At 42.5% G+C, this 18,676-nt stretch overlaps 2 protein-coding genes across 2 annotated transcripts in view; one reads left to right on the top strand and one right to left on the bottom strand.

The window, feature by feature from the left end:
- Nucleotides 1-18,174, top strand: part of LOC128734168 (uncharacterized) — a 108,817-nt gene extending 90,643 nt beyond the window's left edge. Inside the window, exons 4-7 of the mRNA XM_053828212.1 lie at nucleotides 4,988-5,189; nucleotides 13,655-14,022; nucleotides 14,088-14,598; nucleotides 14,669-18,174. Of these exons, the coding sequence (XP_053684187.1) occupies nucleotides 4,988-5,189; nucleotides 13,655-14,022; nucleotides 14,088-14,598; nucleotides 14,669-17,739 (4,152 nt within the window). The 3' untranslated portion in view covers nucleotides 17,740-18,174. The remainder of the gene's footprint in view (nucleotides 1-4,987; nucleotides 5,190-13,654; nucleotides 14,023-14,087; nucleotides 14,599-14,668) is intronic.
- On the bottom strand, nucleotides 5,270-6,006 carry LOC128734169 (uncharacterized). Its single transcript, XM_053828213.1, has 2 exons — nucleotides 5,690-6,006; nucleotides 5,270-5,521 (listed from the first exon to the last, which is right to left on the bottom strand). Exons 1-2 carry the CDS (start codon nucleotides 5,980-5,982, stop codon nucleotides 5,479-5,481), a joined length of 336 nt encoding a protein of 111 aa, XP_053684188.1. The 5' UTR covers nucleotides 5,983-6,006; the 3' UTR covers nucleotides 5,270-5,478.
- Nucleotides 18,175-18,676: the final 502 nt, after the last annotated feature.

Raw genomic sequence — 18,676 nt, 5'->3', positions numbered from 1 at the left:
GTCCGAGTCGGCGTTTGGTCCCCGAAAGGATCGCACGTCTGCGACACATGTGTACGCACGTTGGTGTACACGGTGGTGGTTTATCAGGCCGTAGTTAAGAATTTGCCCTTAATCCTCAACACGCATAGACGGTCATTAATGGGCCTCCACCTAATGACAATCTGCCGTCTTGGGTATAGCTGGCGAGACACAGCGTTTCATAAGTCAGCCGCCGGCCGGTCCGGATCAGTCGCTGTTGTATGCCATCCCTAACCAGGGATACAGCCGCATACCTGGTACGAAAACGGCGATTTACCGTGCTGTGGGATCATCATCGTGAGCCACTCCTAACCTGGAGGCTGGCGCTCACGGCAGGCATGGCTGTTCCTCTTGCCAACACTCAGCGGAAGCATAAGTGCCTGCTACTAGTGGAGATCGGCCCATCAACCAAACCCGGTGGAAACTAATGTCGTGTGCCGACAGGGTAGGACTGTGACACGCCTGAGCAGAGAGAGATATACCGAGATGCCAGAGCTGCCGAAAAGAGTCTTCACACCGTCGTAAAAAACACCAGCACTGGGACCGCGTTCTTGCGGAGACGGAGAATTGCTTCGAGAGGCACGATACGAGAAGCTTCTTCAATACGATCAACGGAATCAGGAACCGGACTGTGCCAACTCCTGTGAAGATGACAAGGAGAGGAACCTGATTACCGAAAAGTTGGGGGTGGCTAGGCGTTGGAAACCACATTTCGATGCATTGTTGAATGGTGAACAAGATGGAGCGGTTAACAGGAATAGGATAACCGTCGAACTTTTGAAAGTCGGGAGCGAACGGCTGAACGATATGGACTGAGGAGAAATTACCTATGGACTGGTTGGAAGGTCTCATACACTGAAAGTGACTATTTACAAAAAGGCTATCGAATCAAATGCAGCAGTTATCGAGGAGAGTCGTCAATTCTGCATACGAAATCCTCTCTCGCATCCTGTTTCTCAGACTGAGGCCGTTGCAGGAAACCTTTGTTGGCGAAAACCAGTGCGGTTTTCAAGAGGAGCGCTCCACAACGACCCAAATGTTCATCTTGCAACAGATCCTCGATAGGTACCGGGAACTCAACTTGCAGACTCGCCACTCGCCATTTATTTCTAGACTTCAAGGCGACTTACGATTCAGTTAAACAGTTTTCCAACAAAACTGATTTGGCTGATTCATGCTACCCTTGATGGTTCAAAATCAAGCGTCAGGATAGCGAGTGAGACATCGCACTCGTTTGTGACGTTAGATGGTTTGAAGCAAGGTGATGGACTATCGAATTTTCTGTTCAACATTGCATTGGAAGGTGCTATTTGAAAGGCAGGCGTGCAAAGAAGCGGTGCCAGCATCACGAAAAGCTCATACATATGTTTCTAGGGTTTGTGGACGACATCGATATCATCGGTATTAACTGTAGGAGGAAGCTGCGATGATAGGGCTCACCATAAATTCTATCAAAACAAAGAATGTGGTGGCTAGTAGAGAGCGTTTGCCATAATCCATATATTAAACGTTTCCTAGATGATTCAGGGCGATTTGCCGGTGGCCCACTGTCGGAAGTAGAGATGCCAATACCGGGCGGTATTTCGAAAACCGGTTTTTCGGTATTGATAAATTCAATACCGGTAAAACCGGTAAAAAACCGGTAAAGTGAACACATGAAAAATTAATTTAAAAAATTCAAAAACTGTATGATTTCAATAATTTAATTTCTTTTGATATAACTAGTTGACAAGTTTATTTAAAAAAAATCTGCTACCGCAAAGAGTGTTGTTTATCAAGTCATCTCTTAAAGAACAACAAATTTTACTGAATAAGTTTCCGGATTCAAAGAATCTTCAATCGGCGTCCATCGGAAAAGACGTACAGACCGAGCGTTAAATTATCTATATGGTAGGAAAACCGTGTTCAAGCGCTTAGGACATTTAAGTTAAAGTACTATTGAAAGTCCAGTTGATTTGGTTCCTCTGTCTGTTCGGCTTTTGAATTTATTACATTAACTTTGATGTTAGTAAAGCATCACAGAACTTCGCTTACCTTATCAAAACATGCTTGATGTCTTGATAAATATTGCAGCCATTTGTTATTAAAACACTAAGGGTGCAGTTAATTATAAAACGAATAAAGTTAAATATAGCCAGGGATGGTTCGATCACTTTGACTCAATTTTGATTCATTTGACAGTAGCGTCCTAACCGAGCAAAATTTGACAAATTGATGTATGGGACATTTGTAGATAATAACTAGATCTACAATTTTGCTGAATAAAGTGTTGCTGTATCTTTTATAGTTACGGTGCTACAATGCTAGTACATCATTAGTAACTAAATGAACGTTCATTTAGTTACTAAAGAGGTACTAGCATTGTAGCGCCGTAACTACAAAAGTTGCAGCAACACTTTATTTAGCAAAATTGTAGATCTAGTTATTATCTACAAATGTCCCATCCGTCAATTTGTCAAATTTTGCTCGGCTGAGACGGTAGTGTCAAATGAATCAAAATTGAGTCAAAGTGATCGAACCATCCCTGAAATATACGTACTCTTCGTGAAATTCGACCAAAACAGTGAATAGAACGGTAGTTGTGCGATAGGTGTTCGGAGAGCAGCTCTAGAGTCGTAGAGTTAGTTTAGTAGAGTTTGCAATTTTTCCGGTACAGCAGCCAAAATTCTTCATGAGTTTCTCATCGGTTAAGTTAAGCGCATGCTTGCTTTTAAGATCGGTCAAAGACGTGTGAACTGTAGATTAGAGCTCGTAGAATTGGCGTAGCACTGCTATTCCAATTTGTACTAGTAATCGAAGAAATTCCTCTTCCGAGGTGTGTTCTAACATTTATCAAGAACATTCCGTTTTTTACTGAAAATTTTCACTGAGCTTCACTGTATATCACACAGTTTTATTCGTGACTACGAAACTAAAAGAGATCTTTTAGTCAAGCAAAATAACAAAAAAACAAAAAAAAATATCTTCAACTTCATAGTCGCCGATTGTCGCACAATATTGTTAATTGCATTTTCGTCAAATTGGATACCATAGGTATTCTGAGGTTTCTCCTATGAAAGAATTAAATATAAATCTTAAAACTGAATTCTCCCTATAAAAGCAAAGCCATGGGTTTATACCGTCTTTAGACATTACCCTTCTTTATCGACAGACTTCGCAGCCGGCTGTTAGAGTACAGGAAAATTACAGGGCCAGTGCAACAATCCTACTGACTCTAACTAGCAAGCACCGCCTAGCCGAGATTCGAACATACGACGACTGGCTTGTTAGACCAGCATCGTACCTCGAAGCTAGCTGGGCGATGGAATTCTCCCTATATGCTTAAAATTTTTAACAGCAATGTAGATTTCTGCAGTTGTTATTTGAAAATTGATCATGTAAAAAACAAATACCGAAAATACCGGTTTTTGGTCGTGAGAAAACCGGTATTTCGGTAATGGAAAATAGCACGGTAATACCGGTAAAACCGGTTTCGGTAATACCGGTATAGCATCCCTAGTCGGAAGCACTTATCGCCCATTTTGAGAGTAACTTTTATTAGTCGGGCTGAACTGATATAGGCAAGAGATAACATGAACAACAGATGAATTGTTAGCTATAACAACTCTGCTCAATTAATAAAAGTCCTTATTGAAATCGACGATAAGCTTAGTGCAATTAACGAAATTTGACTGTACTTGTAATTTACCCTATATGGCAATGAATCTCGGTTTACTCGTTCTCAGTTTGAACATGAAAAACTAGCCCGGGTCAACGTTGATTGAAATGATGTTTTACATAAACTTGAAAATGTTCTAAAGGTCTAAAAATTGTTAAAATACTTATATCTTTTTCGTATACAGTTTGATAAAATTTTCAGTGAGATAAATATGCGCTCATTTTGATATGTGACAAAAGGCGTTTAATTTTTTTCTCGAGTTGTTCTGGTATAAACACCACATTTTAATTTAATACTTCCAAAACACATGTGCATTAGAACGTTAGACATACAAACATAAAAAATGCCACTGTTAATATTCGGCAGGGCAGTCTTCGGAGAAATTTATCAAGACTGAAGTTTGATGTTTTCCGACGATTCGACACTTTGTTGGTGTCTTTTTCAAGGGGTAATATCATTTAGTCTTTTGTTTTGTTATTTGGACACCAACAAAGTGTCGAAACGTCGGGAAAATATCAAACTTCAGTCTTGATAAATTTCTCCGAAGACCGCCCTACCGAATATTAACAGTTACAATTGAATCCAGTCGATAAAAAACACAACATAAAAAATGCCAAAATATCACATGTGACAGTTATGCGTCCATTGGCGGCTTAACATTCTGCGGATATAATCAAGAATCAAGATTTGACTGTATTGATTCCTTAGTTTTGATGATAATAAATCTCTTATTTTTGTCCATCACTTTTGAACTAGGTACCGATCTGCACGACTAAAATAATATTTTATATTTATCTACTAAATAATATATAAAACATTTCGAATGCAATCAAGATTACCCACGTTTGCAAGCATTGCCAAGAAAAGCGTCCTTCAAAATTTGACTTTTTAGCTTTTGCTCAATTTTCGAAATTAAGTCAATTGGTTTACATGATGTTACCCTGTAAGGCGTAACTTTAAAAAATACTTTTGAAATGAAACCATAATCCTTTCATTGGCGACTGAGGAAGGCCAAAACTTTGCTGCCATAATCAGTTCCCAACATCTTAACTTATCTGTAAGCATATTTGTCTGCTGCGGATCTGTTTCATTGTACATAGGTACATAATTCGCGTTGACTCACGTATGTATCTGTAGAAAATTAGAAGATAACATTTGTGCAAACATACTTGTTCGCGAGAAAATGACGCCGGACGTGCGAAGCCCGGCACACTAAGTTGTAACTTTAATCATCTATTTAGGAGGACTAGAATTTTGTTACACATAATTACGATTGCCGTTAATGCATCCTACAATATCCACTTTTTTCAGGACGAAGTGCTGGCTATTTCCGACAAGGTGATTCTACGGGCGGATGACCTGCTCACCTGGATTGCACCCGAGCTCCAGTGGAACTGGGGCCTCCGAACCGTGTACAACCAGCACAGCGCTAAAGACTCCATGTGCGCAACCCGCTTTCTCAGCAAAAATTCATCTCTCGATTTCGCCGATGTCGACAAGGAAAAACATTCTGGTGAGTTTTCCTTCTATTTTTGCAATGGACTCTGTTTATAGGTTAAAACAATGAAACGCGTTTGCGGTTTTTTTCGAACCAGTTTTCTTTTTGGTATTCACTTAAAGCGCAGCGTATAGATATTTATGCCAACAGGCAGGCGCGTATTAGACATAATCGTCTCGTAAAACACTTGAGCTTGAAGGAGATTTGATATTGCTTCGGATTAAATGCAGTGTGAACATTGATGCCGCCTCATAGCCGCCCTGTCTGAAAGAGTCATTAGCACCGCGCTTACCACCAGCTCCTCCTAAATTTCGCAGCATACTTTCTCGCGATGGTGGCAGTCTCGGCTGTGGAAACAGCAGCAAAAAGAAAGAAGAAATGAACACCAAAATTAGATGTTTTGGATTAAATATTGATCATTACTATAAATAACACGCTAGTCTTTGGACGTCAAGCTCAAGTGACATAGAGTGTTTGTGGATATCGGTGATGTAATTTGACATGTCGGTACTTACTTTTGCAGTTTTATGATGTTCCGCGGCGAACGACACATGAACCGTGGAATGCACTCGCATCGCTTTCGCACTAGAATATCCTCCTGGATTATAACATTGGTTTCATAGCGATTGTTCATCACTTTATGCTCTCCAACTGAGTCGAAGTACGACCGGTAGATCGGTATCGGCAGTGTGTGTTTAGAGTAGAAAACCGAAGCGTGTCCTTCGCGGGAAATTGCACAGATAACCACTAGCACCAGCAGCAGAAAAGTGCACCACGAGTTAGAACGGGGTCCGCCAATCGAGAGCATGGTTACCGCTTGCTCTCGAGTCGACGACAGTTGAAACGTGAATGTGCGATTTGAGTTCGCGAATCGGCAAAACACAACGCCTAAAGTGATACGCTGAGTAGGACGGTTTAGTGTCTAGCGAAATTAATTTGAGCAAACTGGAAAATTTAATTTCAGTCAGGAAGATTGTACGATTACCTAGGTATGATTTTTCTTGATGGAGTTAGTGGTATGTCCTTTTCCGTTAATTAATAATAATTAACGTTAATTAATTTCAATATTTTTTATACTAATCGAATCGCACATTATGCTTATGTTAGCTTTAAAAGGAAATATAGTTGTTACTCGACTCGATCATTAACATTGCTGGGAAATTATCAAACTGGGAGAATAAATTATTGATGAGCAATATTTAATAATGGTCGCAAAGCGGACATTACGATCTGATGTTTTTCAATGGCATGTAAAAAGAGATGCCATGTTTAATCCCCAAGCGTCGGAAATTCCAACTAACTCTCGAATTTTTTGAACTGGGAAAATAAAGTTTTTAGCATAGTTTTGAGCCGTTTAAGAATTTTACATTGCTGATGAATCTCTTGGCACACAACTATGATAAGATATTTTTTTAGTCTTTTCAAATTTAATTCAAATCCAATTTAAACTATATGCAAATCTAACCCCAATCCAATTCAAATCTATCCCAGATCGAATCCACTTCCAAATTCAATCCAAATCCAATCTAAATCCAATCAAAATCCAATCCCAATCCTATTCAAATTATTTTCAAATCCCATCCAATCCACCATTCAATACCAAACCAAATACTACGGAAATCCATTCTAATCTAAATTCAATTCAACTCAAATCCCAATCCAACCCAAATCCAAATCCCATCAAAATTCAATTCCAATCCAATTTAAATCCTATCCAAATCCAATGTAAATCCAACCTAAATCTATATCCAATCCAAATCCAATTCAGATGCAAATCTATCCCAAATCAAACCCATATCTAGTACTAATCCAATTCAAATCAATTTCAAATCCAATCCACATCAAATTTAATCCCAATCCAAATACACCGGAAATCCAATTCAATTTCAATCCAAATACAATCTTAGATTATTAAATAACATAGATAGGTGACTCTTCGCAGTTTCAGTCGTCAGTAAAGTGGATCCTGACGGTAAGAGGGGTTACTAACCTGTCACAGTGTTCGTAAAGCGTTCTCATAGGCACACGTTCGACTATGTAATCTGTCACTGACACTTGTGTAAAATGAGAACGCGATACAAATACTATGATAATCTAGTAACCCCTGTCGCCAGTAGAGAGTGCTGATGACATACTTTTTACTCATGTATAAGGAAATCAAATACTGGTCTATCTAGTTCCTTTAATAATTTAAGATATAATGCAAATCTTATTTGAATCCAATCCAAATTTAATGCAAAACTAATCCCAACACAATCCAAATCTATACAGGATTGAATCCAAATCCCATCAAAATTCAGTTTCAATCCAATCCAAATTCAACCCAAATCCAATCCAAATTCAAAGGTTCATGCCCCCATTATACAAAAAAGAGATTAAGGGGACATAAACGACTAAATTTTTTGAAAAAGTCATAAATTTTTTATTACAGATTTTAGTTCTGCAGTCTTTTCCGCTTATGTTGATACTAATTTTGTTATAGGCTGGTAAACGGCTTGGTAATGCGTACCATCGGTGCCTTGTGCACTGGGCATAAAATAGACCCCACAGTAGTTCACAGCCTCTTACCTAGCAACTCCTACCTCCTCATAGTACCAGCCGGGATACGAGCAACTTCGGTGGAGATCGGGTAACCAACCCCGGTGGAAACCAAGGTCGTATGCTGACAAGGAAGAAGGGCTCCTTCGAGCTACGTTGGTCCTCCGGCGATACTGTGGGGTTGGTTGCGGGCTTTGCAAGCCTGAACCACTAAAAAAACCAAAGCAATGGACTCCGTAAGTAATAATAATAACTCTAATCGGAACAATCGGCAAAGACCCAGGCGACGTAAACGGACTAACGATTGGAAATTAGGAACATGTAACTGTCGGTCTCTAAATTTCCTCGGAAGTACCCACGTGCTTTCTAAAGAAGTGAAGAGCCGCAAGTTCGACATCGTAGCGCTGCAGGAGGTATGCTGGAAAGGAACGATGGTCATACCATCTACCAGAGCTGCGGCAATACACACGAGCTGGGCACAGCTTTTATAGTGATGGGCGAGATGCAGAAGCGGGTAATCGGGTGGTGGCCGATCAACCCTCGAATGTGCAGATTAAGAATCAAGGGCCGATTCTTCAATATAAGCATAATTAACATGCACAGCCCTCACTTCGGAAGTACCGATGATGACAAAGACGAATTCTACGCGCAGTTAGAGCGTGAATACGACCGCTGCCCAAGACATGATGTCAAAATTATCATCGGGGACTGTAATGCTCAGGTTGGTCAGGAGGAGGAATTCAAACCGGTGATTGGACGGTTCAGCGCCCACCCGCAAACGAACGAAAACGGCCTAAGACTTGTCGACTTCGTCGCCTCCAAGAACATGGCCATACATAGTACCTTCTTCCAGCATAACCTCTACCATCGGTACACCTGGAGATCACTCAACCAGACAGAATCTCAAATCGACCACGTTCTGATAGATGGTCGGCACTTTTCAGACATTATAGACGTCAGAACCTATCCGGGCGCTAACATTGATTCGGATCACTACCTACTGATGGTAAGGATACGTTAAAAACTATCTGTTGTGAACAACATACGATACCGCCGCCCGCCACGGTATAATCTAGCGCGACTGAAGCAACCGGAGGTCGCCGAAAACTACGCGTTATCTATCGAAACTGCGCTGCCGGAAGAGGGTGAGCTGGAAGAAGCCCCTCTTGAGGACTGTTGGAATACCGTGAAAACAGCCATTAACAGCGTAGCGGAGAACGTCCTAGGCAGTGTGGCACCGAATCGACGTAACGAATGGTTTGACGAGGAATGCCAGCAGATATTGGCTGAGAATAACGCAGCGCGGGTACAAATGCTGCGTAGAGCTACCCGTCAGAATGTGGAGCGATACAAACAGAAGCGGAGGCAGCAAACCCGATTCTTCAAGGAGAAGAAGCGCAACCAAGAGGAGAAAGAGTGCGAAGAATTCGAACAGCTGTACCGCTTTCACGACACACGGAAGTTCTATCAAAGACTCAACGGATCTCGCAAAGGCTTCGTGCCGTGGGCCGAAATGTGCAGAGATAAAGAAGGAGGTATCTTAACTGACGACCGTGCGGTGATCGAAAGGAGGAAGCAGCACTACGATGAACACCTGAATGGCGTGCAGGCGGAAGACCATGATAGCGGAGGAAGTGACCACATTGATTCAGCAAGCGACGAAGATGTGCCACCCCCATCGACAAGGGAAGTTAAAGAAGCCATCCAGCGGCTGAAGAACAACAAAGCAGCGGGAAAGGATGGAATTGAAGCGGAACTTATTAAAATGGGCCCGAACAAGTTGGCCGGCTGTCTGCATCAACTGATTGTCAAGATTTGGGATACGGAACGACTACCGGAGGAGTGGAAAGACGGGGTTATCTGCCCTATCTACAAGAAAGGCGATAAGCTGGATTGTGAGAACTACCGAGCAATCACTATCCTGAATGCCGCCTTCAAAGTACTGTCCCAAATCCTCTTTGATCGACTATCGCCAATAGCCAATAGATTTGTGGGAAGTTACCAGGCCGGCTTCATGGAGGGTCGGTCTACAACGGACCAACGGTCTTCACCCTGCGGCAGATCCTCCAGAAGTGCCGCGAATTCCGAGTCCCCACGCACCACCTGTTCATCGATTTCAAAGCCGCATATGATAGCGTAAACCGAGAAGAGCTATGGAAAATTTTGGACGAAAACGGCTTTCCGGGTAAGCTAACTAGACTTATCATGGTTACGATGGATGGGATCCAGTGCTGTGTGAGAATCTCGGGTGGATTGTCGGACCCATTCGAATCTCGCAGGGGACTTCGACAAGGTGATGGTCTTTCCTGCCTGGTATTCAACATTGCGCTTGAAGATGTTATAAGACGAGCGGCGATCGAAATGCGGGGCACGATTTTCAATAAATCCATTCAATTTATCTGTTTTTCTGACGACGTGGATGCTGCCGGCAGAAAATTTGAGGCGATGGAAGATCAGTACACCAGACTAAAACGCGAAGCAGAGAAGATTGGACTGAAGATAAATACGTCTAAAACGAAGTATATGCTGGCGGGCGGGACCGAGAGCGACAGGGCTCGCTTGGGCAGTACCGTGGTAATCGACGGGGATGAGTTCGAGGTAGTCGACGAGTTCGTATACCTTGGCTCACTGGCAACAGAGGACAACAATGCCAGTCGTGAGATTAAAAGACGTATTATCAGCGGAAGTCGGGCCTACTACGGACTCCACAAACACTTGCGGTCGAACAATTTGAGCCCCCGTACAAAGTGCACACTGTACAAAACGCTAATTAGACCGGTTCTCCTCTACGGGCACGAAACGTGGACACTGCTAGAAGAGGACATACGAGCACTCGGAGTTTTCGAACGGCGGGTGCTAAGAACCATCTTTGGCGGAGTGCAAGAGAACGGTGTATGGAGGCGAAGAATGAACCACGAGCTCGCGCGTCTCTACGGCGAACCAAGTATTCAGAAAGTGGTTAAAGCTGGACGGATACGTTGGGCAGGACATGTTGCTAGAATGCCGGACAACTATCCTGCAAAAATGGTTTTCGCTTTCGATTTTAAAACTGTATGTACCTTTTTCTCAGAAACTACACAACTTATCGCAACAGACTTTTTCTTTGTAATAGAGTTTCTTCTGGATTCGACTACCACATTCCACGTTCTAGAATTAAAGTAAATATTTTAAGTATACTTAAGCATTATTAGGACCATCTGGGTCTGTTGATTGGTAACAAATAAACAACAATAAACAATAAACATACCTAATTATACCGATAGACACCAAAATATCAAAAATGGCAACATGTGACTTGGGACAGTTATACTTCCACTAGCGGTATGAAAGTTTCGTATGCTAGTGCTTTTGAAAGAGGCAAAATTATCACGCACGGTCATCGCTTGCCACGAAAATTCACGTTTTACGAAAACACTGAACCAGAAGAAGCTGCGGAGCCAGAGGATGACACCAATGATGACTTGGACCGGAAGAAATTCTTCGTCGATCGTCATGGATCAACAAGTCTCCCCCTTCGGCTCTCTCAAATCAAATCTGCTATATTCTGGCCGCTGATGATGTACCATAAGCTTTGGAAGCGACGCTGTATTATCCGGACGAACTGGATTGGCAAGCTGCGATGAAGGAGGAACTGGAGCCCCTTTATGTAGATGGCAGCTTGCCTAATAGCCCAGGGCTATATGCAGAAGTACGAGGAGGAGGCCTTAAAGGTTATTATGTTGCGCGTCTTAGCAGAATCTCGAATACGAGTCAAGTTAGGAAGGTTTTCTGTCTTATTCTACTAAAAATTATGCACCACAATGTTCACCTTAAGGATAATTACAAAATTTCACTATACTATAATTACACTATAAGTATAACATAGCCAAACCAGCCATCCACTCACGTAAACAATCCGCAGATACGTATTTCGACTGTTACATACAACCTTCTCCAGGAAAACCTTCCTAACTTGACGAGGAGGATGCCGAGGAGACCTCCTTTGCCTCCGTGATCAAGCAACCCACCTTCAGACCTTTGTTAGCGATAGCATCTTAACGTAACCTGATTTTTCGATAGCCAGATTAAGACCGCATATCTTAACGTGAATTTGACTGATGAGTTGAGCTGTATATGAAATAACCGCCTGGCTGCATATTGAAGGATGAAGAACGGCTAGTGCGTAGGCTTCACCGTGCATCCATTGCCTTAAACAATCAGCCAGGTGCTGGAACCAGCGTCGATGAACGGAGAGTGCAATGCTTCGCGTAACTTGTACGGACTTGACAGTATCGCTAAAATGCGCATCTATTATATTACATTGTTTTGCGGTGGCTATGTCTTATAAGATATCCGGAAAGCTTAATCGGTCTCGAGCATAATTCGTGTATAAAGCTGTTCTTGATCGACTGTTTCATACGCTGCCTTGAAGTTGACAAAAATGTAATATTTGGGCACATCTATTGTATTGATTTTGCTCTTTGATTCTGGCCCGCCCGGAACTGGCTCATGTATCTCCTGGCTAACAAATATAGACGCCAGAATAGACAGTATTTCGTAGACGGCTTCGATTGGCGTAATGTCATGATACTTTACAGCAATACAGCAATACAATATGTCGGCCTGTTGTTATTGTTATTGGAACAGATGACTCTCTCTCCGTTTACTTTACCGGCAGTTTTTTGTCCTCCCAGATCTTGCAAATATAACGGTCCACCAATTTCGAAGATGTTTTTCAGCAATTTAAAAACGTGGCAGTTCTCCATTTCTTCAATCTAATTAACTTCAATTAAGTTTTCTGCCTGGTCTATGAAACAGATTAATCGGCACTGATTATTACATGTGAAAATCTAAATATAAAAGGTAAATTAAAATGTTTTATATTAATTTCTTTTATGCCGTCTCTATCATGTTGAAATTACCTTTGACACATTAGAAATTAATATTTTTTTGAAACGATGGTTCTACAATTAATGAAGCGACGGTAAGGGAAAGTAATGAAAGATTTTTCGGGAATGGAGGGGAAAGAGTGGAAAGCAAAGGGGGGGGGGGGGGGGGGGGTAATAGATAGCTACGCTTAACAAGTGTTGTAACTCCTACCTTTTGTCCAATGCTGGAAGGTGCCCTCCATTCCAAAAAAAACTCCTTCATTACTTTCCCTTACCGTCCCTTCATCAATTGTAGAACCATCGTTTCAAAAATATATTAATATATGCCTGACCGCATTTCAAGGTCATGACTAAAATCACGAAGTTTGGTCAACATTTGAAATTGAACAGGAATGAATCTCTCTTCTTTTTTCTGAAATTACTTAATTTGGCCTTTGTTAAATTGTTACACTGCCGGTGGAAGCATAACTGTCCCATGTTTCATTTGGTCATTTTCGACATCTTGTTGTTTCGACAGTTTTTCAACATTATCTCAAAGAAGGACAAATAATAACATCAAAACTAAATAATTTTAGAAAAATCAGTTTTTCAACTTTAAGTGCGATTTTCTCATTTTCGTGTTTTGTAACATGGGACAGATATGCTTCCAGTGGCAGTACACTGTTATCAAAAATTATTCTTCACTTTAATATCCATCATCATCCATTTATCCGTAATAGTATGAAGTTTTTTCTTCCGAAATCATTGTTGTTGCACGATATGTTTCGAAAATGCCATAAAATTCATCTAAAACTAACAAGAAACGAAAAATGAATGTAAAATAAATTGTTTTCGCATTCTCTCTGTTGCATTTCGCCGACGTCATTTGCCGGCTTTCCGAACGACTCGCTGTGGCAGAACATTCCCTGAAAAAACAAACAGAAATTCGATATTTAAAATAAACTCGAACCCGATGCATCAGCAGAAAACCGAACTGCGATGATCACACAAACAGTTTAGCTTAAAGACAGACAAGCAGTAAAAGTTAATGACTCAATTCGTCTTACCCATTACCACCCTCCGTTATCGTTGCAGCCGAGAATGCCGCTTCCAAGGTTGCAGTGCTGAGCTTTTCCCGCTACTGTCGCTACCGGGCCGTACTGAAACGTCTGGAGGGTGTCGACGATGACTGGTTACGGAACACACTGGTGGAGACGCTCAGTGGCTTTGTGGCCACGACGGCCAACATGCGGGTCATGTTTTGCAAGGACACCTTCGACTATCCGGAGCTGGAGACGCACGAGCTGCTGTGTAATCATTTGGCTCCGAAGCTGAAGGGTAGACCCCGTGGCAAGCGAAAGAAAACCCTGTCCGACTCGTCTACGCAGCCCATCAAAAAGGAAGGATTATCCGAGGAGAGCGAATCCAACGATTCGGATGTTTCGGATTATTCCTATAGCAAGGTAAATGTTTGCTTTCGCATATTTGTAAATATTTTTGACGTGACGCATTATTTTTCTGTTTGTAGGTATCACCCTCGAAGAAGGTCGATCTGCAAGCAACGCCACGCTATAATCCACGACCAGCCCGGGCAGCACAGGGTAAACCGGTGCTCGCGGATCCGATCGCTGTACCAGTCGTGCCTTTGCCTGTGCCGATACAGCCAACCAAAGCAGGACGTGGAAAGCCCCCCAAAGCTACCAAATCGACGAGAGGGCGAAAGCCGAAGGTTGGTCGTAAACCGAAAGTGGCTAAATTACTGCTGGAGAAAGACACCGGTGGTGCGCAGGAAAGTAATCTCGAAGACGATGAAGAAGACACCAGCACAGATCTGCCAGGAAGAACTGAACCTAGCATCCGTGATGTGCAGGAAGATGTTGGACGTGATAATGAAGACGAGGACGAAAAGGAAAATAACTTATTCCGACTTCATGAAGGAATGGCCGCCGACGAACGGGACTTTTTGCAACGGTTGCAGCAATTTTTGGACGCGAAAGCGTTGGCCTACGCTAATAGTCAGGCGATAACATTGCGTAATGGTAAAATATCTAAATTGTCTAATTTATTACTTCAGTATCTTTGATTAATCTTTTTTGTTTTTGATTTTAGTGAAACTGTATCTTATATACACTCGTGTCCTCAACATGGGTGGTTACAGTGAGATTAGTACTAAGGAAAAATGGAACCAGATACTGAGCGGGACCGGTGGCGAAAATGGCCTTATGAATAGACGAAAGTATGAGAAGATACTTTTGCCATATGAAAAACACCAGCGAGAAATCGCAGAGGCTGTGAAGAAGGAGATCGAAGAGCAAGAGGAGGCTACGCATGAAAGTCAGATTTCACCGACACCGCACGAGTACGAAGTCAAGGAGAGTATTGGAGAGGTGAAAGTGGAAAAGGTAGAAACGTTGGAACAGGAAACAGCGGTGACAATAGAACCGAAGGAAGACAAAGAGAATAAAGAAGCGGTTTGTCAAGCAGCAGAAGAGGTACTGGTAAAAATAGAACCGGAAACCAAGGCAGCTGTGGATTTCACTAAAGAAGAATCGAGCGAAGTACAAAGTAAAGTCCGAGGAAAGGCTCTTTCTCCGCTGTTGGAAAATAATAACAGTAATAGCAGTACGGTGACCGGCAGCCCTACTGGGGTTCATTTGGGAATGTCACCCGTATCTGTTCCGTTGACGGTAATTGTTCGGCCAAACATTGATGAAAAAGATCCGCAATCTTCGCAGATTCAGATAAATCAACCGCACACAACCATTACGGTTCATCAGACTACTATTCACCCTCAGGGCAATCAGCCACCAAATAGTCAACAAATCAGTGGACAAAGTCCACAGCATATAACGAATCAAATTCAAATCACAAATCAAATCCAAATTCAACAGATTACAGTGCAATCGAGCGACAAAAACTCTAACGTTGGACCAAATGAAAGTCCTCAGTTCAAATATAGCTTTAAACAAGATAAATCAGGTCAAGAAATCAATATCGAATCTCCAGCTTCAGCTGATAGTTCCAAAGCGTCGAACTACGAGAACAACATAAGTGCAACATTATTCCCATTGAATCGATCGGCGAATACGGATCCCGATCTGACCATAAAAGAAGTATCGGTTTGTCCAACAAGTGGAACAGTTTCGATTAGTACTTCCAGTACAAATCCACCTAGTGCGGTGAATGCACCGTCAAAAACAACTTCATTGCGACACGTTCGAATGAAAGCCGATCGTAAAGCATCAACGAGCACGTCCAGTAGTTCACCAGCACCTGCCAATGTTGGTAAAAAACAATTTGATCAAGAAAACATTTCCCTGTTTAACAGTGGAACAGGACTTTTTGGAAATCAAAGTCTTACTACGATTACTCCTATCGCTTCTAGTTTGCTTGGCAGTGCCGCTGGAACGGCGGCCATTGCTGGTTTGGCAGCCGTTATGAGTGGAAACCCTGCTGGTTCAGGGACAACAGGCAATGCAAATTCTCCACGAATAAACATCCCAACTCCAACCGAAGTGATTGACCTCGTAGATAGCGATAACGACGATGAAAGCGATTCATCAATACCGACCAAGAATTCCATCCCGAGCAACACTGCCAAACAGGTTGGATTGTCGATTCGACCGATTCCCTCTTTGCTGCCTCCGATGAAGAAACGTAAGCTTGATATTCTTCGCGAAGGTGGACTCGAAGTGACACCAATATCCAACGGGGCAAGCATTTTCTCTGCCATCACACAGCACAGTCCAAAGTCGAGTCCCAATCCTATGCGCATCAACATCACGGCAGAGGTTACTCCCCAGCGGGGCGTTAAGACGGCGGGTGAAGACAACCGCCCGCGGGAACGGAAATGCATACCCACACCAATCGAATGTCAAACGCAGGGTATGTACGCTAAGACTGGTCAAATTTTCGGCAATCCGAAGGAAATTCCAACCATTCCTATTGTTCCATCACGATCAATTCCTGCCAGTGCAACAAATGTAGTTGCAATGGATCTACTAGATTTAACCGGTGGCACTGCCACCGGAGTGGAAAATTTATCCGCCAAAACACCAGCTGGTCTGGATTTTTTGCCTTCAACATCACGTCAGCGAACTTCGTCCAATATTAGCGCTAATCGTACTCCACGGACGGCACCAAGTCTGCAAATTACGCTGGTTCCATCTTCAAATCAAAGTTCTCTACCAGTTACACAACCACCAGCAGCCAGTCCACAGCAGCAAAATGCTCCGAATATCAGAAAGAAACAATTCGAAATTGTGCCATTGCCAGCAACAGCCGGCACTCCACCCGCTGTTGTTCACCCGAAGGTACCTAGTCCGAAGATCTCGCTTGGACCCTCATCGTCTGGTTCATCGGCTTCAAGCTCCAATGGAACCAATTCAAATCCGAACTCGCTACTTGAAACAGGACTCTTATTGGCTAACCTTCAAAAAGCAAACCCTCTTCTGGTGGCCAGTATACTATCCTCTTCTGGTTTAGCGAAAGCATCCATTCCGGGACTAACACAACTGCTGGGAACCCTTGCCGAGCAACCGCCAGTGCCACCAAAGAAAACTCAGCGCCGTCGATCTAACCCTCAGACTCAACAAGCTGCCCCACTAATTCAGCCACAGCCTGCAATCGTACAACAAACCAATCAGCAACCCATCTCCCTGCAGTTTCCTTCTCCAGCAAAACAAATACCGTCTCCACAGCATCCTCCCCCAGCTGATTCACCTTCCGCGCACCCGCTAAGTCAACAGATAAAACTCCTACAGCAGGTTCAACTGCAGCAGCAGCAAAAATTGCTCCTCGAACAGCAACAGAAACAAGCCGCACTCGAGCAGCAACAGAAAGCTCAAGCGCTGGCATTGGAACAGAAGCGGATTCAGGAACAAAAGCAGAAGCAGCTACAGATGCTTCAACAAATTCAACAACAGCAGTCTGCCGCATCGAACGCGACCAATACCCGGGTGCACTTGCCACCGACTCAACCGCCATCCTCTTCACCGGCCCAGTCAGCATCTTCATCACCGGCCGGGTCGAGCTTTCCATTCGATCCGATCTATCTGTCAGCCATCTACTCCAATCCCAGCCTATATTTGCAAACGTTGAGTCCGGAGCAGTTGCTACAGTTCTACAAAAATTTACCCAATATGGCCGCTTCCGTGATGCCACCCAGCAGTAAAAGCTAGCTGCACTAAGCGACTGCCAGCAAAGTTTGTTTTCTAGTAAAAATGAAAACATACGTATCGTTTGTACCTATATTGTTAGGATAATGACGTGCAAAAGTGGCAGAATCGGAAAATCCAACGGTTCGTTATTCGGTTGATCAAACGCGCGGAAATAGAAATATGGAATCATTGAGTGGAAGTCAGAACAAAGTAGTTCAAGGTTTGATTTTAGTACTTTTAGTACTTTTAGTAGGTATATAAGACCAACTATAACGAAATTATTGATTAGTTTTTAGTTATTCAGATAAGTGACAAATATTAGTCTGTAATATGTTTTTTTTCTTTTCTACCGAACAACGGAGAGTACATTGTTTTAGTTTTATATCTGGTTATAATCGATTTAAGAACAAGAACACACCTAGTATACTAAATGTATGGATATTGGAAGCAAATGAATTGGTCTAGCTATTGATGTTTTGTATCATTCGAAGCGTTGTGTTTCTTAATGTTTGAAAGAAATGTACAATTCCAATGTAACGATGACAGAAACGATTAAATGATTTATATATATTTTGTTCATTGCAGTGGCGACTCGTCCGCATGTTCAACCTGTTCATAGGACAGGCAAACAAAATTCAGCCCGACAAAATTTCGTTTGCACCGATACATATACAATGCAATACGAATTTAGTTTAGTTACGAACCTGATGAGCAAACGTTCAACACGACATTTGAACGTTTCTTTAGAGATCTTAATGCACAAGCATACCAACACATTATTCCTGATATTGATTCTTAATACTGAATTAGTACCAGGAACAATGTGTTGGTACGAAGGAGGTAAAAAGAGAATGTGACACAGCTTTTACTCGAAAGCGCGGGCGCTTTATTGTCTCGTTCACCTTCAGCATTGAACAACTCGAATTGAAATCCTCGGGCTGAGCCAGGTCCGCTGGCC

Source organism: Sabethes cyaneus, chromosome 2 (genome assembly GCF_943734655.1).
Source record: "Sabethes cyaneus chromosome 2, idSabCyanKW18_F2, whole genome shotgun sequence".
NCBI classification, from domain to species: domain Eukaryota; kingdom Metazoa; phylum Arthropoda; class Insecta; order Diptera; family Culicidae; genus Sabethes; species Sabethes cyaneus.
The sequence above is the reverse complement of the archived record's forward strand: the minus strand, read 5'-3'. Positions and strand labels throughout refer to the sequence as shown.

Coding starts and splice junctions, on each gene's coding strand:
- LOC128734169 (XM_053828213.1), bottom strand. CDS start 5,982: ATGCTCTCGATTGGCGGACCCCGTTCTAACTCGTGGTGCACTTTTCTG. Junction 5,522..5,689: donor AACATCATAAAACTGCAAAA/GTAAGTACCGAC, acceptor CTGTTTCCACAG/CCGAGACTGCCACCATCGCG.